Source organism: Eptatretus burgeri, chromosome 12, assembly GCF_056783735.1.
Source record: "Eptatretus burgeri isolate ZD-2024b chromosome 12, Ebu_testis_v1, whole genome shotgun sequence".
Lineage (NCBI taxonomy): Eukaryota > Metazoa > Chordata > Myxini > Myxiniformes > Myxinidae > Eptatretus > Eptatretus burgeri.
The window spans coordinates 51,491,450-51,516,455 of record NC_140972.1 but is presented as its reverse complement, the minus strand read 5'-3'; the positions used below and the strand labels follow the sequence as shown (position 1 = coordinate 51,516,455).

The following is a 25,006-nucleotide window of genomic DNA, read 5'->3' as shown; positions in this document are numbered from 1 at the left end:
AAAATAACATGCTTATGCATACTGTTGCGGTTCTGCAAAACCACATGCTTCCAAGGCAATGGCACACAACATACAGTGATCCCCAGGCAGTTGGTTTGTTAGTCTTCGTGCAGTCAGACCTTCCCCTCATGTCTAGTGGGTTAACGGGATGAAGTGCGTTGCGTGGGTCTAATAGATAGGTCTATTGACTATATCTCTACGTTCTGTTCCGATTTCCATTCCATCCCTTTCCTTTTAGCCATGGTACAAGTCAAGCAAGCAAGCAAGCAACAAGCAAACACACCACGCAGCCTCCCGTGGCTGGGAATCAACATAAGAACAAACACTATACAGCACACGCATGGCGCGCCATTTCATTCAAATCTGCGTGCCAATTTCCAATGGCATCTCACCTCGTACAGCCCTCACTCACCAAAAAGTCACCACTTCGACCGCCGACACCTCCCGCATGTGGGAAAAATGTTCCCGATCCTCCTTATATTCCTGTACCGATACAATTCGCCACTAAACAGAGGCATGCTGCACAGCTCAGACTATGCTCAAACCGCGTGATGCGGGGACGAGCAACAGACGTAAATGGTGCTGGCCGCGTCGAAGGAAAGCCTGCCGTAAAGCCTTGTTCTTACAGGCCATCTCCTAGCTACGTTCTCTCTCGACCATGTGCGTCCTTCCTCTGCACTCGTCCGTTCCTCCTTGCTACGAGCTGCTTCCCCGTCCTCTCTGATCGCCTGCCTCCTACTGACGTCACGCCCATCAATCATTAGCTTCGGGGGCGTGACTTCGCTTGCCGTCACCCTTGGAGGTGGGGCTTCTCGCCTACTTGGTCATCCATCTATAATTCCAGGTGTGTGTGTGTGTGTGTGTGTGTGTGTGTGTGTGTGTGTGTGTGTGTGTGTGTGTGTGTGTGTGTGTGTGTGTGTGTGTGTGTGTGATTGCACCTGTCATAGCACAGATTAAGATTGTAGAAGTTCTAACAGGATAAGTCTGCTCTGTGTCTGCTTTTGTAAACTGCTTGCTTTTTGTTGCATCCCACGAATTCCTTGCTATCCCTGCTGTACATATGAATAAATCCAATTTACTGTGCCTCATACCTTTCCTCGCTGATTGTAAATAAATGCTTGTATAGAAATGTTCCCAGCTCGTTTTCATCTTTTCCTTCATTGGTCCTAGCCTAGCCTGGACGTTATTCCCCAATGATCTGTTTTTCTAGCCGGTCCGTCATTGGTAGTTATGCTCGGCTACATCTGATCCAGTTTGAACAAAGCATACCGAGGGCGTGTCCCCCGGTAATTAGATCACGTGACCATTAGGTAAACAGTATTTATTAGATGGAGGACCCGAAGTCACATGGTCGAGTTATTCGCGTTCACGGTCGATTAGCGACCCGCCGCATCACAAAGTTATTCGTGAGCGACGGTCTGCGATTCCAGAGTCTGGTGGGAAGCTTCTCCTCTCGTGTTCTTCTCACCCCCACCCCGGTCCGCAACAATACCATCATGCATTATCTTTGTGCCAAGTTTGAACAAAATCTGTCCATATATGTTCGAGATATGTCTGCAGATGGACAGATGATACCCAATCTATAAGCCCCTGTTTTGAACTAAGTATAATGGGGGCTAATAACTGGCAGTATTTCAGAGTTAAACCTTTCACACTCAGTCAGGCATCTTGTCAGCTATCTGAAACCTTATACTTGATGGATGGGAGCGAAATCCATTTTCTGAGCATAATTCATCATCTCAGGTTGCAGTCTAATTACAAGAGAAGATTATAATAAGACATCTTATTTTACACCCCCACAACAATACTTTGCCAAAATCAAAATTTCCTCCTGAGATGAGCATAACGATGATAAACTTTCCTCATTCAGCACATTTCTGGTCTATAACAAGTTGGTAACACCATGAATATTCAGCTTCAAATGTAGATCAGAACAGATAAAAATATTTAATGCATTTCAAGCTGCACAACATAATCCGAGTTCAGGTTTTAATGATTTTATTCAGATAAGGAAACCAAACACCGGTCAACCATGCACGTATTCATTCATCATCAAGTGCATAGACCTCATCACCACAGGTTAAACTACATTGGCACTCGGGAGAGCGCGTACCTCCACCAGGCTGAACAGTTTATGTTTAGGCCAGACAAAAAACAGGAGTTTGTTTCCGGTTTCCTACCGACACATTGCTTTTCTATGCGACCCTACGATTTTTGTTGACAATTTGGACTCGGGCACGTTTGACTTGGGCGCCGCCATTTTGAATCCCGCGTGTTACGTCAGTGAGAGTTTCGAAATGGCAGCGCCCAAGTCAAACGCGCAGGAGGACTGCTTTGTGGATCGGTCTTTTCACGGTTAGTTTCACCTATTTTGATGGTGATTTGGTGGTGGGTGGTGTGGTGGTGGCAATGGTGTGGTGGTGCAATAGACTTGCAAAAAATGCACTAGACTTGTTAAACTTTTAATATATATATATATATATATATATATATATATATATATATATATATATATATATATATATATAAATAAACAATGCATATTTTCAGCATGTTAAATATGTAGAGAAATTTAAGACAGAATAAAGTGCATTTTAGCAAGTCGAGTGCACCACCACCACCACCACCACCACCACCACGACCACCAAGGAAAATAAACATTTTTAATCGAGTTATATGAATGTATTCATGGCAAAAAAATTGTCAAAAATAAGAAATTCCCTACCTACCTACCCAATTTTTTTTTGGCCATGCAATGGGAAACAATTTTTTTTTTTTGGCCTTAGGCCGGATCTGCATCTGCAACTGAACAGTTATGTATCCCAAAGATAGACCAGATCTACATCCAAACCATTGACATCTGCAACAAAATTGTCACCTACCCAACTAGCAGAGGAGTGAGACAGATCTGCATCTGCAACAACATCAATTTGGTCTAAATCACATACTCAACCCATCCACTAAGTTTTGTCGTAATTAGTCCACAACGTTTTGCATTATCATGCTGTATATCGTTTTTGGCCCCGTTGATCTCTCAATGGTGAATAATCGATGAAAAATTCCCGGATCCGGATCTTCACTGAAATTGAATCACTTATTTGTTATCACATACCCAAACTGTCCACCAACTTTAATCTAAATCTGTTCATCACGTTTTGAGTGTTCCTGCTCACAGACAGGCAGACAGACAAATGGGAATGACAAAAACATAATCTCCGTCCATCTTCAGTGACGTGGGTAATAAACAGGCCAAGTTTGCTGTCCCGATTAAAAGAGCATCACAATTTTCATTTGGACATCTTTACAAACAAGGGAGGCAGAATGGGTGGTGAATCACCTTTTGTAACATCATTTGACTGAGTTGATACTTTTAACAGCTTTAATGCAGGAAAATTAATTGAGTTGCATTTGCTGCTGAATGGAAAGAACAAAATATTTCATACAAGGATACAAAGTGAAAAATTTGATAATGATCACATTATCGATATTCTCAGCTTTTAAAGTCTGCGTTTACAATTGCTTTATGGTTCAACTTGCAAGTGTCAAAGGAAAGGATAAAATGTACGACGAGTGTTTGGTGAAGGTCACATCGTTTAACCTTTTGTCAATTTAACCGATTCCCTTTTCACCCACTCTTGCCATCCTCCAGGAAAGTATGAAGCACTGGAATGTGGGGAAAAAGCAAAAGAAAGAAATAAAAGGGGGGTGTTAATAAGGCAAGAAAAAGGGGAAAGAGAAACATCAACAAACCTGAAGTCGAGTTTCACTTGGGAAGGGAATAGTGGAACATATATATACATATACATATACATATATATATATACATATATATATATATATATATATATATATATATATATATATATATATATATATATATATACATATACATATATATATATATACATATATATATATATACATATACACATATATATACATACATATATATACACACACTGATGAGCCAAAACATTATGACCACTGACAGGTGAAGTGAATAACATTGATTATCTTGTTACAATGGCACCTGTCAAGGGGTGGGATATATTAGAAAGAAAGTGAACAGTCAGTTCTTGATGTTGATGTGTTGGATGCAAGAGAAATGGGCAGGAGTAAAGACCTGAGCGACTTTGACAAGGGCCAAATAGTTATGGCCCGACGACTGGGTCAGAGCATCTCTGAAACGGCAAGGCTTATGGGGTGCTCCTGGTCAGCAGTGGTGAGTACCTACCGAGAGTGGTCCGAGGAAGGACAAACTACAAACCGGTGACAGGGTGTTGGGCGCTGTAGATACATTTTTATCATAATGGGTTTCAAGGTGATGAAATAAATAAATTGATGATGAATAAAACATGATATTAAAATAAAATATATTAAACCTGAAATAAAAACTGTACTCAAATATGATATGATGGTTTAAGTATGTATCCATTTTGTAAATAATATTATATTTCTCCTTTGTACAGAAAGATCATCGGTATATTAAAAGTGTAAACAGGTTGAACTTTGCCAGTAAGTTGAACATAAAGAAGAATTGCCTGTCATTTTAAAGCTATCTCAAGGAATTTTCTATAAAAGACATAACAAGTTGGAATGTGGATTTAAGAAGATGTCCAGATGTTTTCGCTAAGCTTTAGTCCTTCAAGATAATATATCTTCCCAGTTTCGAAGAAGTAGACTGACCTTTTAACCTACATTGGATGGAAACTTGTTTTAATGGTCATTAGAGTTGGCGTTTGACATCATTCTAGCATTCTGTGCGATTAATATGTCCGGATTTAAATATGTGTTCCAACCATTTAAGCAGGAGCTGTCTAAGAAGACTGAAGATAAGGTTCACTGGAAAATGTCAAGACCAGGCAAACTGTCTCTTACTCTTACTGTCTCTTACTGAAAACTGTCTCTGTCTGTCTCTTACTGTCTCTTACTTACTTAAAAACTTACTTAAAAACTTACTTAAAAACTTACTTAAAAACTGTCTCTTACTGAAAACTATAAAAAGACAAAGATTCTCCACTTGTATTTGAGTGATCTGGAGTGAGATTGTTTGTCCAGAACCTCCTGTGCACGCACATTTAATCTGTTTGTTTGTTCAATAAATGTTCTGAATTGTACTGAAGTTCTGTATTTGTATCGAGAGCGCCCAAGGCTCATCGATGCGTGAGGGCAATGAAGGCTATCCCGTCTGGTCCGAACCGACAGAAAGTCTACTGTGGCACAAGTCACAGAAAAATTTAATGGCGGTCACAGGAGGAATGTGTCACAATCCACAGTGCATCGCACCCTGCTGCGTATGGGGCGCGTAGCGGCAGACCGGTCAGAGTGCCCATGATGACCCCTGTCCACCGTCGAAAGCGCCTACAATGGGCACACAAGCGTCGGAACTGGACGTTGGAGCAGTGGAAGAAGGTTGCCTGGTCCGATGAGTCCCGTTTTCTTTTAGATCATGTGGATGGCCGTGTACGTGTGCGCCGTTTACCTGGGGAAGTGATGGCACCAGGATGCACTGTGGGAAGACCACAAGCCGGTGGAGGGAGTGTGATGCTCTGGGCAATGTTCTGCTGGGAAACCCTGGGTCTGGCCATTCATGTGGACGTCAATTTGACACGTGTAACCTCCCTAAACATCGTTGCAGACCAGGTACACCCCTTCATGGCAATGGTATTCCCTGATGGCAGTGACCTCTTTCAGCAGGATAATGCGCCCTGCCACACTGCACACATTGTTCGGGAATGGTTTGAGGAACATGATGAAGTGTTCACGTTGTTGCCCTGGCCTCCAAATTCTCCAGATCTCAATCCGATTGAGCATCTGTGGAATGTGTTGGACCGACAAGTCCGATCCATGGCGGCTCCACCTCGCAACTTACTGGACTTGAAGGATCTGCTGCTAATGTTTTGGTGCCAGATAACACAGGACACCTTCAGGGGTCTTGAGTCCATGCCTCAGCGGGTCGGCGCTGTTTTGGCGGCACACGGAGGACCAACAGCATATTAGGCAGGTGGTCATACTGTTTTGGCTCATCAGTATATATATATATATATATATATATATATATATATATATATATATATATATATATATATATATATATATATATATATATATACAGAGACAGAGACAGAGACAGAGACAGAGACAGAGACAGAGACAGAGACAGAGACAGAGACAGAGACAGAGACAGAGACAGAGACAGAGACAGAGACAGAGACAGAGACAGAGACAGAGACAGAGACAGAGACAGAGACAGAGAAAGATTTTGGGGAGGTGAGTAGAATTACCTGGAGAATCCCATTTTAATTGAGGTCTCGAATGCTCGTTTACTCCGGACACCCGCAAAGCAAGAAAATACGAGGCCCGACCCATCAGCTGCGGGTTTGGGTACATCATATTGTGCCACAAATTGATCTTCATCCATGCCCAGTGCGATGGGAAGCTGGGATACTGCAAATGAAAGACGTTTAGATATAGTGGCAGTGTTGCTCCACATCACACAGAATCAAAAATTCGAGAATTAAACTATTCGGGTAGAAAGTTGGACAAATGAGAAAATGTGCAACAAAAGTTTGATTTCAGAACGATTCCAACCACTTCTCTAGTATACAAGTATAACACTACTTCTCAGACTTACATGGGATATTCACAGAATTAGGAATTTTCCCATGTTCTGCGATCTCTGAAGGTTCCCGAACATCAACTAAACAAATGGCTCGACTTGTCAAGAGTTCTTTGAGTTGTTCATAGGTGATGTGGCCCATTTCTTCTCTTGATTGGCTCTCTTCGCCTTCTCTCGATTCACTCTTGCAATCCTTATGTTTGTCACTCTTCCCAGTCCCTGGATGCTCATTCAACCATCGTCCTGCAACAAATGTACTTATTAAACCCTCTCAAATTCGATTCCTGCAGCTTTACAGGCTTATCCATCCTTAGAAACCATATGCATTTTCTTCTTATTCTTGCCGATGCAGCCAATGGCTGCAGGTAGCACTGTTTGATGGAGGAACAGCTGTGCCACTGTTGCAGTGCCCCCTGTAAGTTAGTGCTGGAATTTGGCCAGGATGCCAGCATGTCTTTCATAAGATTACCATCCTGGGATTTCCTAGCATTCATGCATGTTAACGTTTTGAAATCAATCAATAAAAGGTCTATCATTATCATGGCAAAAACATTACACCATGTGAACATCCATCAGGTTTAATTTACATTATATAATTTACATACTCCATATACCAGAGACCCGAAGGATGGGTAAACTGCCAGTTTGAGCAATAAAACTTCTTCTTCGTTTTCAGCATAAATTAAAGTTTTTGTCTTAACTTTCGTCACTTTTCCAATTTAACAGTCTGAGCGAACCTCGACATGGAAGGTCACCTGATTCATCTTACCTGTGCAGCTATGCTCAGGCATACATTTTGTATGATAAACATATCTAGCCCCAAAGCCCATCACCGGGGGAAGGGGTGAGGGGAGCGGAAGGGGTGAGGGGAGCGGAAGGGGTGAGGGGAGCGGAAGGGGAGAGGGGGAGCAGAAGGGGTGAGGGGGAGCAGAAGGGGTGAGGGGGAGCAGAAGGGGTGAGGGGGAGCGGAAGGAGTGAGGGGGAGCGGAAGGAGTGAGGAGGAGCGGAAGGAGTGAGGGGGAGCGGAAGGGGAGGGGGAGAGCGGAGGGAGGGGGGAGAGCGGAGGGTGAGGGGAGAGCAGAGGGGGGGGGGGAGAAGGAGTGTGAATGAACCCCTACATTTGCTTGTAATGCATCTTTCAGTATGAAATATTAAAAAAAAATTCTGATATCGTCACGCTTTCCGTCGTGTAGCAGAAGACAGGGCCATTTACGCTTGCACATTTTCATTGCATCCACACCAGCGGAAGTACACCGAGCTGTTAAACTGATATGGTGACTGTGAATCACTGGATAAAGTTAGAAAAAGCCATGACGCCTACAGTATGTTGTTAATTCATGCAAGGCAAAGATTACTCAACTTAGGAGATCGTGCAGCACAACACATGGCTTGATCCTCCATATACCCAAGCGGCCGTTTTACCGGCCACTATTCAAACCTCCATATATCTGAGTGGCCGTTTTACCGGACACAGTTCAAACCTCTATATATCCGAGTGGCCGTTTTACCGGACACTATTCAAACCTCCATATATCCGAGTGGCCGTTTTACCGGACACTATTCAAACCTCCATATATCTGAGTGGCCGTTTTACTGGACACAGTTCAAACCTCCATATATCTGAGTGGCCGTTTTACCGGACACAGTTCAAACCTCCATATATCCGAGTGGCCGTTTTACCGGACACTATTCAAACCTCCATATATCCGAGTGGCCGTTTTACCGGACACAGTTCAAACCTCTATATATCCGAGTGGCCGTTTTACCGGCCACTATTCAAACCTCCATATATCTGAGTGGCCGTTTTACCGGACACTGTTCAAACCTCCATATATCCGAGTGGCCGTTTTACCGGACACAGTTCAAACCTCCATATATCCGAGTGGCCGTTTTACCGGCCACTATTCAAACCTCCATATATCTGAGTGGCCGTTTTACCGGACACAGTTCAAACCTCCATATATCCGAGTGGCCGTTTTACCGGACACTATTCAAACCTCCATATATCCGAGTGGCCGTTTTACCGGCCACTATTCAAACCTCCATATATCTGAGTGGCCGTTTTACCGGACACAGTTCAAACCTCCATATATCCGAGTGGCCGTTTTACCGGACACTATTCAAACCTCCATATATCTGAGTGGCCGTTTTACCGGACACAGTTCAAACCTCTATATATCCGAGTGGCCGTTTTACCGGCCACTATTCAAACCTCCATATATCCGAGTGGCCGTTTTACCGGACACTATTCAAACCTCCATATATCTGAGTGGCCGTTTTACCGGACACAGTTCAAACCTCCATATATCCGAGTGGCCGTTTTACCGGCCACTATTCAAACCTCCATATATCCGAGTGGCCGTTTTACCGGACACAGTTCAAACCTCTATATATCCGAGTGGCCGTTTTACCGGACACAGTTCAAACCTCCATATATCCGAGTGGCCGTTTTACCGGACACTATTCAAACCTCCATATATCCGAGTGGCCGTTTTACCGGACACTATTCAAACCTCCATATATCCGAGTGGCCGTTTTACCGGACACAGTTCAAACCTCTATATATCCGAGTGGCCGTTTTACCGGCCACTATTCAAACCTCCATATATCCGAGTGGCCGTTTTACCGGACACTATTCAAACCTCCATATATCTGAGTGGCCGTTTTACCGGACACAGTTCAAACCTCTATATATCCGAGTGGCCGTTTTACCGGCCACTATTCAAACCTCCATATATCCGAGTGGCCGTTTTACCGGACACTATTCAAACCTCCATATATCCGAGTGGCCGTTTTACCGGCCACTATTCAAACCTCCATATATCCGAGTGGCCGTTTTACCGGACACAGTTCAAACCTCCATATATCCGAGTGGCCGTTTTACCGGACACTATTCAAACCTCCATATATCCGAGTGGCCGTTTTACCGGACACTATTCAAACCTCCATATATCCGAGTGGCCGTTTTACCGGCCACTATTCAAACCTCCATATATCTGAGTGGCCGTTTTACCGGACACTGTTCAAACCTCCATATATCCGAGTGGCCGTTTTACCGGACACAGTTCAAACCTCTACATATCCGAGTGGCCGTTTTACCGGCCACTATTCAAACCTCCATATATCTGAGTGGCCGTTTTACCGGACACTGTTCAAACCTCCATATATCTGAGTGGCCGTTTTACCGGACACAGTTCAAACCTCCATATATCCGAGTGGCCGTTTTACCGGCCACTATTCAAACCTCCATATATCTGAGTGGCCGTTTTACCGGACACTGTTCAAACCTCCATATATCTGAGTGGCCGTTTTACCGGCCACTATTCAAACCTCCATATATCCGAGTGGCCGTTTTACCGGACACAGTTCAAACCTCTATATATCCGAGTGGCCGTTTTACCGGCCACTATTCAAACCTCCATATATCCGAGTGGCCGTTTTACCGGACACTATTCAAACCTCCATATATCTGAGTGGCCGTTTTACCGGACACAGTTCAAACCTCTATATATCCGAGTGGCCGTTTTACCGGCCACTATTCAAACCTCCATATATCCGAGTGGCCGTTTTACCGGACACTATTCAAACCTCCATATATCCGAGTGGCCGTTTTACCGGACACAGTTCAAACCTCCATATATCCGAGTGGCCGTTTTACCGGACACTATTCAAACCTCCATATATCCGAGTGGCCGTTTTACCGGACACTATTCAAACCTCCATATATCCGAGTGGCCGTTTTACCGGACACAGTTCAAACCTCTATATATCCGAGTGGCCGTTTTACCGGCCACTATTCAAACCTCCATATATCTGAGTGGCCGTTTTACCGGACACTGTTCAAACCTCCATATATCCGAGTGGCCGTTTTACCGGACACAGTTCAAACCTCTACATATCCGAGTGGCCGTTTTACCGGCCACTATTCAAACCTCCATATATCTGAGTGGCCGTTTTACCGGACACTGTTCAAACCTCCATATATCTGAGTGGCCGTTTTACCGGACACAGTTCAAACCTCCATATATCCGAGTGGCCGTTTTACCGGCCACTATTCAAACCTCCATATATCTGAGTGGCCGTTTTACCGGACACTGTTCAAACCTCCATATATCTGAGTGGCCGTTTTACCGGCCACTATTCAAACCTCCATATATCCGAGTGGCCGTTTTACCGGACACAGTTCAAACCTCTATATATCCGAGTGGCCGTTTTACCGGCCACTATTCAAACCTCCATATATCCGAGTGGCCGTTTTACCGGACACTGTTCAAACCTCCATATATCTGAGTGGCCGTTTTACCGGACACAGTTCAAACCTCTATATATCCGAGTGGCCGTTTTACCGGCCACTATTCAAACCTCCATATATCCGAGTGGCCGTTTTACCGGACACTATTCAAACCTCCATATATCTGAGTGGCCGTTTTACCGGACACTATTCAAACCTACATATATCCGAGTGGCCGTTTTACCGGCCACGATTCAAACCTCCATATATCTGAGTGGCCGTTTTACCGGCCACTATTCAAACCTCCATATATCTGAGTGGCCGTTTTACCGGACACAGTTCAAACCTCCATATATCCGAGTGGCCGTTTTACCGGACACTATTCAAACCTCCATATATCCGAGTGGCCGTTTTACCGGACACAGTTCAAACCTCTATATATCCGAGTGGCCGTTTTACCGGCCACTATTCAAACCTCCATATATCTGAGTGGCCGTTTTACCGGACACAGTTCAAACCTCCATATATCCGAGTGGCCGTTTTACCGGACACTATTCAAACCTCCATATATCTGAGTGGCCGTTTTACTGGACACAGTTCAAACCTCTATATATCCGAGTGGCCGTTTTACCGGCCACTATTCAAACCTCCATATATCCGAGTGGCCGTTTTACCGGCCACTATTCAAACCTCTATATATCCGAGTGGCCGTTTTACCGGCCACTATTCAAACCTCCATATATCCGAGTGGCCGTTTTACTGGACACAGTTCAAACCTCTATATATCCGAGTGGCCGTTTTACCGGCCACTATTCAAACCTCCATATATCCGAGTGGCCGTTTTACCGGCCACTATTCAAACCTCCATATATCCGAGTGGCCGTTTTACCGGACACTATTCAAACCTCCATATATCTGAGTGGCCGTTTTACCGGCCACTATTCAAACCTCCATATATCTGAGTGGCTGTTTTACCGGACACAGTTCAAACCTCTATATATCCGAGTGGCCGTTTTACCGGACACTATTCAAACCTCCATATATCCGAGTGGCCGTTTTACCGGCCACTATTCAAACCTACATATATCCGAGTGGCCGTTTTACCGGCCACTATTCAAACCTCCATATATCCGAGTGGCCGTTTTACCGGACACTATTCAAACCTCCATATATCTGAGTGGCCGTTTTACTGGACACAGTTCAAACCTCCATATATCCGAGTGGCCGTTTTACCGGCCACTATTCAAACCTCCATATATCCGAGTGGCCGTTTTACCGGCCACTATTCAAACCTCCATATATCCGAGTGGCCGTTTTACCGGCCACTATTCAAACCTCCATATATCTGAGTGGCCATTTTACCGAACACTATTCAAACCTCCATATATCCGAGTGGCCGTTTTACCGGACACAGTTCAAACCTCCATATATCTGAGTGGCCGTTTTACCGGACACAGTTCAAACCTCCATATATCCGAGTGGCCGTTTTACCGGACACTATTCAAACCTCCATATATCTGAGTGGCCGTTTTACTGGACACAGTTCAAACCTCTATATATCCGAGTGGCCGTTTTACCGGCCACTATTCAAACCTCCATATATCCGAGTGGCCGTTTTACCGGACACTGTTCAAACCTCCATATATCCGAGTGGCCGTTTTACCGGACACAGTTCAAACCTCTACATATCCGAGTGGCCGTTTTACCGGCCACTATTCAAACCTCCATATATCTGAGTGGCCGTTTTACCGGCCACTATTCAAACCTCCATATATCCGAGTGGCCGTTTTACCGGACACAGTTCAAACCTCTATATATCCGAGTGGCCGTTTTACCGGCCACTATTCAAACCTCCATATATCCGAGTGGCCGTTTTACCGGACACTATTCAAACCTCCATATATCTGAGTGGCCGTTTTACCGGACACAGTTCAAACCTCTATATATCCGAGTGGCCGTTTTACCGGCCACTATTCAAACCTCCATATATCCGAGTGGCCGTTTTACCGGACACTATTCAAACCTCCATATATCTGAGTGGCCGTTTTACCGGACACTATTCAAACCTACATATATCCGAGTGGCCGTTTTACCGGACACTATTCAAACCTCCATATATCTGAGTGGCCGTTTTACCGGACACTATTCAAACCTACATATATCCGAGTGGCCGTTTTACCGGCCACTATTCAAACCTCCATATATCTGAGTGGCCGTTTTACCGGCCACTATTCAAACCTCCATATATCTGAGTGGCCGTTTTACCGGACACTGTTCAAACCTCCATATATCTGAGTGGCCGTTTTACCGGACACAGTTCAAACCTCCATATATCCGAGTGGCCGTTTTACCGGCCACTATTCAAACCTCCATATATCCGAGTGGCCGTTTTACCGGCCACTATTCAAACCTCCATATATCCGAGTGGCCGTTTTACCGGACACAGTTCAAACCTCTATATATCCGAGTGGCCGTTTTACCGGCCACTATTCAAACCTCCATATATCCGAGTGGCCGTTTTACCGGACACTATTCAAACCTCCATATATCTGAGTGGCCGTTTTACCGGACACAGTTCAAACCTCTATATATCCGAGTGGCCGTTTTACCGGCCACTATTCAAACCTCCATATATCCGAGTGGCCGTTTTACCGGACACTATTCAAACCTCCATATATCTGAGTGGCCGTTTTACCGGACACTATTCAAACCTCCATATATCCGAGTGGCCGTTTTACCGGACACTATTCAAACCTCCATATATCTGAGTGGCCGTTTTACCGGACACTATTCAAACCTACATATATCCGAGTGGCCGTTTTACCGGCCACTATTCAAACCTCCATATATCTGAGTGGCCGTTTTACCGGCCACTATTCAAACCTCCATATATCTGAGTGGCCGTTTTACTGGACACAGTTCAAACCTCTATATATCCGAGTGGCCGTTTTACCGGCCACTATTCAAACCTCCATATATCCGAGTGGCCGTTTTACCGGACACTATTCAAACCTCCATATATCTGAGTGGCCGTTTTACCGGCCACTATTCAAACCTCCATATATCTGAGTGGCCGTTTTACCGGCCACTATTCAAACCTCCATATATCTGAGTGGCCGTTTTACCGGACACTGTTCAAACCTCCATATATCTGAGTGGCCGTTTTACCGGACACAGTTCAAACCTCCATATATCCGAGTGGCCGTTTTACCGGCCACTATTCAAACCTCCATATATCCGAGTGGCCGTTTTACCGGCCACTATTCAAACCTCCATATATCCGAGTGGCCGTTTTACCGGACACAGTTCAAACCTCTATATATCCGAGTGGCCGTTTTACCGGCCACTATTCAAACCTCCATATATCCGAGTGGCCGTTTTACCGGACACTATTCAAACCTCCATATATCTGAGTGGCCGTTTTACCGGACACAGTTCAAACCTCTATATATCCGAGTGGCCGTTTTACCGGCCACTATTCAAACCTCCATATATCCGAGTGGCCGTTTTACCGGACACTATTCAAACCTCCATATATCTGAGTGGCCGTTTTACCGGACACAGTTCAAACCTCTATATATCCGAGTGGCCGTTTTACCGGCCACTATTCAAACCTCCATATATCTGAGTGGCCGTTTTACCGGACACTATTCAAACCTACATATATCCGAGTGGCCGTTTTACCGGACACTATTCAAACCTCCATATATCTGAGTGGCCGTTTTACCGGCCACTATTCAAACCTCCATATATCTGAGTGGCCGTTTTACCGGACACAGTTCAAACCTCCATATATCCGAGTGGCCGTTTTACCGGACACTATTCAAACCTCCATATATCTGAGTGGCCGTTTTACTGGACACAGTTCAAACCTCTATATATCCGAGTGGCCGTTTTACCGGCCACTATTCAAACCTCCATATATCCGAGTGGCCGTTTTACCGGCCACTATTCAAACCTCCATATATCTGAGTGGCTGTTTTACCGGACACAGTTCAAACCTCTACATATCCGAGTGGCCGTTTTACCGGCCACTATTCAAACCTCCATATATCTGAGTGGCCGTTTTACCGGACACTGTTCAAACCTCCATATATCCGAGTGGCCGTTTTACCGGACACAGTTCAAACCTCTACATATCCGAGTGGCCGTTTTACCGGCCACTATTCAAACCTCCATATATCTGAGTGGCCGTTTTACCGGCCACTATTCAAACCTCCATATATCCGAGTGGCCGTTTTACCGGACACAGTTCAAACCTCTATATATCCGAGTGGCCGTTTTACCGGCCACTATTCAAACCTCCATATATCCGAGTGGCCGTTTTACCGGACACTATTCAAACCTCCATATATCTGAGTGGCCGTTTTACCGGACACAGTTCAAACCTCTATATATCCGAGTGGCCGTTTTACCGGCCACTATTCAAACCTCCATATATCCGAGTGGCCGTTTTACCGGACACTATTCAAACCTCCATATATCTGAGTGGCCGTTTTACCGGACACTATTCAAACCTCCATATATCTGAGTGGCCGTTTTACCGGACACAGTTCAAACCTCTATATATCCGAGTGGCCGTTTTACCGGCCACTATTCAAACCTCCATATATCCGAGTGGCCGTTTTACCGGACACTATTCAAACCTCCATATATCCGAGTGGCCGTTTTACCGGACACTATTCAAACCTCCATATATCTGAGTGGCCGTTTTACCGGCCACTATTCAAACCTCCATATATCCGAGTGGCCGTTTTACCGGACACTATTCAAACCTCCATATATCTGAGTGGCCGTTTTACTGGACACAGTTCAAACCTCTATATATCCGAGTGGCCGTTTTACCGGCCACTATTCAAACCTCCATATATCTGAGTGGCCGTTTTACCGGACACAGTTCAAACCTCTATATATCCGAGTGGCCGTTTTACCGGCCACTATTCAAACCTCCATATATCTGAGTGGCCGTTTTACCGGACACAGTTCAAACCTCCATATATCCGAGTGGCCGTTTTACCGGACACTATTCAAACCTCCATATATCTGAGTGGCCGTTTTACTGGACACAGTTCAAACCTCTATATATCCGAGTGGCCGTTTTACCGGCCACTATTCAAACCTCCATATATCCGAGTGGCCGTTTTACCGGACACTGTTCAAACCTACATATATCCGAGTGACCGTTTTACCGGACACTATTCAAACCTCCATATATCTGAGTGGCCGTTTTACCGGCCACTATTCAAACCTCCATATATCTGAGTGGCCGTTTTACCGGCCACTATTCAAACCTCCATATATCTGAGTGGCCGTTTTACCGGACACAGTTCAAACCTCCATATATCCGAGTGGCCGTTTTACCGGACACTATTCAAACCTCCATATATCTGAGTGGCCGTTTTACTGGACACAGTTCAAACCTCTATATATCCGAGTGGCCGTTTTACCGGCCACTATTCAAACCTCCATATATCTGAGTGGCCGTTTTACCGGACACAGTTCAAACCTCTATATATCCGAGTGGCCGTTTTACCGGCCACTATTCAAACCTCCATATATCTGAGTGGCCGTTTTACCGGACACAGTTCAAACCTCCATATATCCGAGTGGCCGTTTTACCGGACACTATTCAAACCTCCATATATCTGAGTGGCCGTTTTACCGGACACAGTTCAAACCTCCATATATCCGAGTGGCCGTTTTACCGGACACTATTCAAACCTCCATATATCTGAGTGGCCGTTTTACTGGACACAGTTCAAACCTCTATATATCCGAGTGGCCGTTTTACCGGCCACTATTCAAACCTCCATATATCCGAGTGGCCGTTTTACCGGACACTGTTCAAACCTCCATATATCTGAGTGGCCGTTTTACCGGACACAGTTCAAACCTCCATATATCCGAGTGGCCGTTTTACCGGCCACTATTCAAACCTCCATATATCTGAGTGGCCGTTTTACCGGCCACTATTCAAACCTCCATATATCCGAGTGGCCGTTTTACCGGACACAGTTCAAACCTCTATATATCCGAGTGGCCGTTTTACCGGCCACTATTCAAACCTCCATATATCCGAGTGGCCGTTTTACCGGACACTATTCAAACCTCCATATATCTGAGTGGCCGTTTTACCGGACACAGTTCAAACCTCTATATATCCGAGTGGCCGTTTTACCGGCCACTATTCAAACCTCCATATATCCGAGTGGCCGTTTTACCGGACACTATTCAAACCTCCATATATCTGAGTGGCCGTTTTACCGGACACAGTTCAAACCTCTATATATCCGAGTGGCCGTTTTACCGGCCACTATTCAAACCTCCATATTTCCGAGTGGCCGTTTTACCGGACACTATTCAAACCTCCATATATCTGAGTGGCCGTTTTACCGGACACTATTCAAACCTACATATATCCGAGTGGCCGTTTTACCGGACACTATTCAAACCTCCATATATCTGAGTGGCCGTTTTACCGGACACTATTCAAACCTACATATATCCGAGTGGCCGTTTTACCGGCCACTATTCAAACCTCCATATATCTGAGTGGCTGTTTTACCGGCCACTATTCAAACCTACATATATCCGAGTGGCCGTTTTACCGGCCACTATTCAAACCTCCATATATCCGAGTGGCCGTTTTACCGGCCACTATTCAAACCTCCATATATCCGAGTGGCCGTTTTACCGGACACTATTCAAACCTCCATATATCTGAGTGGCCGTTTTACCGGACACAGTTCAAACCTCTATATATCCGAGTGGCCGTTTTACCGGCCACTATTCAAACCTCCATATTTCCGAGTGGCCGTTTTACCGGACACTATTCAAACCTCCATATATCTGAGTGGCCGTTTTACCGGACACTATTCAAACCTACATATATCCGAGTGGCCGTTTTACCGGACACTATTCAAACCTCCATATATCTGAGTGGCCGTTTTACCGGACACTATTCAAACCTACATATATCCGAGTGGCCGTTTTACCGGCCACTATTCAAACCTCCATATATCTGAGTGGCTGTTTTACCGGCCACTATTCAAACCTACATATATCCGAGTGGCCGTTTTACCGGCCACTATTCAAACCTCCATATATCCGAGTGGCCGTTTTACCGGCCACTATTCAAACCTACATATATCCGAGTGGCCGTTTTACCAGCCACTATTCAAACCTACATATATCCGAGTGGCCGTTTTACCAGCCACTATTCAAACCTACATATATCTGAGTGGCCGTTTTACCGTCCAATATTCAAACCTACATATATCCGAGTGGCCGTTTTACCAGCCACTATTCAAACCTCCATATATCCGAGTGGCCGTTTTACCAGCCACTATTCAAACCTCCATATATCCGAGTGGCCGTTTTACCAGCCACTATTCAAACCTACATATATCCGAGTGGCCGTTTTACCAGCCATTATTCAAACCTCCATATATCCGAGTGGCCGTTTTACCAGCCACTATTCAAACCTACATATATCCGAGTGGCCGTTTTACCAGCCATTATTCAAACCTACATATATCTGAGTGGCCGTTTTACCAGCCACTATTCAAACCTACATATATCCGAGTGGCCGTTTTACCAGCCACTATTCAAACCTACATATATCCGAGTGGCCGTTTTACCAGCCACTATTCAAACCTACATATATCCGAGTGGCCGTTTTACCAGCCACTATTCAAACCTACATATATCCGAGTGGCCGTTTTACCAGCCACTATTCAAACCTACATATATCCGAGTGGCCGTTTTACCGGCCACTATTCAAACCTACATATATCCGAGTGGCCGTTTTACCGGCCACTATTCAAACCTACATATATCCGAGTGGCCGTTTTACCAGCCACTATTCAAACCTACATATATCCGAGTGGCCGTTTTACCGGCCACTATTCAAACCTACATATATCCGAGTGGCCGTTTTACCAGCCACTATTCAAACCTACATATATCCGAGTGGCCGTTTTACCAGCCATTATTCAAACCTCCATATATCCGAGTGGCCGTTTTACCGGCCACTATTCAAACCTCCATATATCCGAGTGGCCGTTTTACCGGACACTATTCAAACCTCCATATATCTGAGTGGCCGTTTTACCGGCCACTATTCAAACCTACATATATCCGAGTGGCCGTTTTACCGGCCACTATTCAAACCTCCATATATCCGAGTGGCCGTTTTACCGGCCACTATTCAAACCTCCATATATCCGAGTGGCCGTTTTACCGGACACTATTCAAACCTACATATATCCGAGTGGCCGTTTTACCGTCCAATATTCAAACCTACATATATCCGAGTGGCCGTTTTACCAGCCACTATTCAAACCTACATATATCCGAGTGGCCGTTTTACCAGCCATTATTCAAACCTACATATATCCGAGTGGCCGTTTTACCAGCCACTATTCAAACCTACATATATCCGAGTGGCCGTTTTACCAGCCACTATTCAAACCTACATATATCTGAGTGGCCGTTTTACCGTCCAATATTCAAACCTACATATATCCGAGTGGCCGTTTTACCAGCCACTATTCAAACCTCCATATATCCGAGTGGCCGTTTTACCAGCCACTATTCAAACCTCCATATATCCGAGTGGCCGTTTTACCAGCCACTATTCAAACCTACATATATCCGAGTGGCCGTTTTACCAGCCATTATTCAAACCTACATATATCTGAGTGGCCGTTTTACCAGCCATTATTCAAACCTACATATATCCGAGTGGCCGTTTTACCAGCCATTATTCAAACCTACATATATCTGAGTGGCCGTTTTACCAGCCATTATTCAAACCTACATATATCCGAGTGGCCGTTTTACCAGCCATTATTCAAACCTACATATATCTGAGTGGCCGTTTTACCAGCCACTATTCAAACCTACATATATCCGAGTGGCCGTTTTACCAGCCACTATTCAAACCTACATATATCCGAGTGGCCGTTTTACCAGCCACTATTCAAACCTACATATATCCGAGTGGCCGTTTTACCAGCCACTATTCAAACCTACATATATCCGAGTGGCCGTTTTACCGGCCACTATTCAAACCTACATATATCCGAGTGGCCGTTTTACCAGCCATTATTCAAACCTACATATATCCGAGTGGCCGTTTTACCGGCCACTATTCAAACCTACATATATCCGAGTGGCCGTTTTACCAGCCACTATTCAAACCTACATATATCCGAGTGGCCGTTTTACCAGCCATTATTCAAACCTACATATATCCGAGTGGCCGTTTTACCGGCCACTATTCAAACCTACATATATCCGAGTGGCCGTTTTACCGGCCACTATTCAAACCTACATATATCCGAGTGGCCGTTTTACCAGCCACTATTCAAACCTACATATATCCGAGTGGCCGTTTTACCGGCCACTATTCAAACCTACATATATCCGAGTGGCCGTTTTACCGTCCAATATTCAAACCTACATATATCCGAGTGGCCGTTTTACCGGCCACTATTCAAACCTACATATATCCGAGTGGCCGTTTTACCGGCCACTATTCAAACCTACATATATCCGAGTGGCCGTTTTACCGTCCAATATTCAAACCTACATATATCCGAGTGGCCGTTTTACCAGCCACTATTCAAACCTACATATATCCGAGTGGCCGTTTTACCAGCCATTATTCAAACCTACATATATCTGAGTGGCCGTTTTACCGTCCAATATTCAAGCCTACATATACCCAAGCGAGCAGATTTTTCTCCAGGGAGCGAAGGGTGGGTAAGCAGAAAGTCGAAGGAGCTCTGGGTTCAAAGGGTTTAAAAAAGTTAAAAAAAAAAAAAAGTCTTGGAAAATTTCCCCAAGTAAATCAGTTTAACGTCCATCCGAGATACAGGACATATTGTTGCGGTTCTCGGAACCGCATGCATACAACAGATAGTGTCCCAAGACAGTTATTCCATTATGATATGTGTAGATAGTCCCTTTCCTTTTGTTTGGCGGGACAACAAGGGAGTGCGTTGCGATGATCTGAGTGGCTGTTTTACCGGCCACTAGGCTAGGGCTAGGGTTTTACCGAATTGCGAGGGTTGCTTCAATCATTTTTTCCTTCATTTCGTCCCCACTCTTCTTTTCGTCTGATTATTCCTGAGATACATCAGCGCGTGCGGCGCTGCAGTGAGGGAACTGCTGCACAGAGATCCTCATTTCCGGGTGAGCCCTAAACCCGGTGTGTGCGGTGAGTCATGTGTGCTTGGCAGTTCGGGGTTGTCGACTCGAGCTTCTGACAGTCTGGGGAGGATAGTCGGTTGCATTGAAAAGGCATGCGAATAAATACCACTCAAGAGGCTGCACGTATGGTGTTTTTTTTACCACCCAGGAAACACAGCCAGCACGACACCCACGCTGCATGAAACGCATACGGAGACCATGAAACGCATACGGAGAATAAAGACGACTCCATGCCATGTTTGGCGGGATACGAGTGTGCGGAGTAGAAGCGGCTTGTCCCTTTTCAACCTCAATATCCGACACATATTGGTGTTCGCCCCGCACACAGAGTCGTGTGAACGCGAGCACTGGTCATGTGCGTAATGCCAGAACCGCGCGTACTGTATGGAATGTGCTTGAAAGCAGACACGTACGCCGCTCATGAAACGTGCATAGATTTATCCATGGCGATGGACCTTCGGCCTTCGCTGGCAGCAGCAGATTCTCCATGGATGGTGAACGTCTTCTCGTCTCTATGGCCAGCAAAGCTGCGAACGAGCTGAGGAATGTACAGTGCGGGCCAGGTTGGCGCGTGCGGAGCGAGCGCGTTGATCGACGCTGGTCAAACGCCTGAGCGGGCATGCGGGACCCTCAACCGGTCGCCCAAGCACGGCCCGGGAATTTTTGTAGGATGATTCGCATGCCAATTTCGGTGTGGGCGATTCATGTCATGTCGTGGGGTCGGAGCGAAATATGTTTGCCGTCTGGGATGGCCTTTCCGGAAACGAAGTGAGGCGGTTTCTGGCCCAAGCTGGCGGGTCACATGAGGGGTCGGGGCCAATCGGAGCACCCGATTCAGGTGATGACATTATGATTCGTGGTGGCCCCTCCCCCCCCGAGCTGCAAATCCTATAAAGGTTGGAGAAGTCCCTCCATCTCTCTTGCTTTTTGAGTTTCTCCGCCTCTCTCTCTCGTCTCGTCGACACCGCCACCTTCTACTGCCCGGACTCCGCCTCCTCGTCTCCGCCCACATGACGTCCACTCCACCCACCTACCTGGTCCCGCCTACTACTCCGTCCTCACACTCTGGACTCCGCCCCTTCTCGACTCAAGCTCCTCCTTTACGTTGCCCAATTCCTGGTTCTAAACTCCCTCTTCATCGGGTTTTCTGTGTCTGTGTGTGTTTGCGCTAGCGCCTGTCTGCCGAAGTAAGACTGCAGAAGATCGTTATTATTATTGTTATTATTTTTGTGTTAAGTCTGCTCTGTGTCACCTTTTGTAAGTTGCCTGTTTATTTGCTGCACCACACCTCTCTCCCCTCTCTCTGCACAACACACCCCAATAAATCTTCACTGTGCCAAATATCTTTCCTCGCCCACTGTTAATAAATTATCATCAGGAATGTTCCCAGCTCGTCTTTGTGGTTTCTTTCATTGATCCAGCATGGTCCGAATCCTAGTTTAGCTGGGACTTTATTCCCAACGATCCGTTCCTTTCGGCCAGTACGTTATTGGCAGTGTCGCTCGGCTGCATCCGATCCGGTAGAGTGATCCGGTTCGGACAAGGCGTACCGAGGGCGTGTTCCCTTCCCCGGTAATTAAACCACGTGATTAATTAGGTAACACGATTAACTCATAGACGGGAGGACCCTAGGTCATGCCGTTGAGTTATTAGCGTCCACGGTCAGTTAAGCGACCCGCCGCGTCACGGAATTATCCGTGTGTGACAGCCTACAATTCCGGGGAGTCTGTTGGGAACAGAGATAGCTTCCCCCCACCTCGTGGTCTTCTCACCCGACCTCCCGACCCGCAACAATATATTGCAACGATTTTTGGATGAACAGAGGTTATGACCACAATTTGTATATCTAACAATAGAAATGCACATATGAATGTGATGGATCGATTGTTTTTAGATCCTCGTGGAGGATCTCTAAGTCTTACTCACGTTGTTGGTCTTGTGGACTTTTTTGTTTCACAGCCTACAGTTTTCATCGAAACTTCCTGAAACTTGGCATATATGTATATAAATACCCTGCGCAGACAGTAACGATTTCTGTTTTTGAAAATTCCTAGAAAAAAAAGTTATAACGGCAAAATATCTCCACTAATGGAAATCGCCTAAAAAACTATTTCCGAAACGAGGCAAGTTTTTTGAATTCTGTTTGTGGGAATCGAACAGGGCATTAGCAGAGATGAATTACCGCACATATGATAATCACTATGAAGTCATAAATTTTTTATGACGTCATTCCTATTTTTTGACATTTTTGTTTCACAACCCAGAGTTTTCATCGGATCTTCGTGAAACTTGCCATGTATATGCAGAAAGCCCACGCGCAGGCAGCAACCATCTCCGATTTTGGAAATTCTTCCTTGAAAAAAAGTTGACGTCATAATATCGCCACTAATGGAAATCGCCTATACCATTATCTCCGAAACTAGGCAAGCTGTTTGAATTTTGTTTGCGGGAATCAAGCCGGGCATTAGCACAGATAATTTATCGCAAACCTGATACATCACAATGACGTCATATTCGTCTATAATGACATCATCATTAAGAGGACGAGGATCTTAGCTCATTTGAGCTTGTTTAACTTGATAATTAAAAATTTACCAAAGCCTTCAAGATATTCCAATCTCAAACAGCTTCTAGAATCCGGGAAATGATTGTATTCAAACCGATAATTCCAAAGACTCCAGTGGGGTGGGGAACCCGAGAACCTCCCCCCCCCCTAATCAGGGGCAATAAAAACACTCCAGTTGTCTGGATTTGCACCCCCCCTACCCCTCCCTTTCGGGAAATCCTGGCGACAGGAATGGGGAATTATATCCCTTGTCCGCAATATTACCACAACCGCCAAACAGCTGAGAAGGACTCACCGCAGGTGTTGCTGAAAGGAGGTTGACGGACGAGAAAGTGTTGAGAGTTATTGAAAACAGAAAAACGGCGAAAAAGTCTCGAGTGAGGAAAAATTTGGCAAAAGACAGACGTGGAGGTAAAGGAAGAATAAATAATCCGACAGTGTTTGAGAGCGAGACGCGTCGACACCTCAAACAGAGAATGCGGAAGAGCCATGCGATGCGATCGCCACGCCAACCGGAAGTAAAATGGGGCGCGCAATACCTTCTTCTTCTTCTATTTTTTTGATTTTTGGCGCAGTCAGAGCCGCCTCGGCTCTATAAACGCCACACGCACCTCAACTCCTGGTTAGAACCAAAACCGGGAAATATATTGATAAAATGGAAGTAAAGAATAGAAAGTAAAATAATAGTAATAATAATAAGTTTATGACCACCAAATTTCCGTTTTGAATTTCCAGACAAATTTATATATATATATACTTGGTGTTAATTGGTGGAAGATTTGCATGAACCAGCAAGGGGAATCCTGGGACCACCCGGACACCACCCTCGGGGCAGCAGGATAACCCTGCAACCAGTAATATTCCGGTTCAACTCTCAATCACCAAAACAGATTGTTATTGGTTCACGAGCGCCAAGCCACAGTGACCACTATATTCGTTATGTCTGTGTCTGTATGTCTGTTGGGTAGTCGATCTAGTCGAAAAAAATAAAAATTTGAAATTTGTTCTACCCTTATTATGACTTTTTCCGTCGATATGTTTGTCTGTCTGTTGGGTCGTCGATCTCATCGAAAAAAAGTTTTTTCAAAAAAATTTTTTTTTGTGATTTGTTCTACCCTTATTATCAGTATTTAAAATGGCGATTTCAGTTAATACAATGGCGATTTCGATGATACTTGGTTGGTAGGTTCATACCATGACCTAGTTGTGTGCACATGAGAACCGTTGCTATGGACACCACCGTTGCCGAGCAACGGGACTTTGAAATTTTTGAAAAATCATAAAAAAATTATTTTTTCGAAAATCAAAAATCGGGCCACGATCGACTGTAGGCAGTACATTCAGCCATATTGTCAAAAATTTCCAGCCGGAT

General features: G+C 45.0%; 1 protein-coding gene across 1 annotated transcript; it reads right to left on the bottom strand.

Annotated features, from left to right (window-relative positions):
- Positions 1 to 1,981: 1,981 nt before the first annotated feature.
- Positions 1,982 to 24,169, bottom strand: LOC147015610 (rhodanese domain-containing protein CG4456-like). Its single transcript, XM_085850531.1, has 4 exons — positions 23,930 to 24,169; positions 6,635 to 6,862; positions 6,285 to 6,447; positions 1,982 to 3,663 (listed from the first exon to the last, which is right to left on the bottom strand). The coding sequence occupies exons 1-4, from the start codon at positions 24,123 to 24,125 to the stop codon at positions 3,594 to 3,596; spliced, it is 657 nt and encodes a 218-aa protein (XP_085706657.1). The 5' UTR covers positions 24,126 to 24,169; the 3' UTR covers positions 1,982 to 3,593.
- Between the last annotated feature and the right edge of the window lie 837 nt (positions 24,170 to 25,006).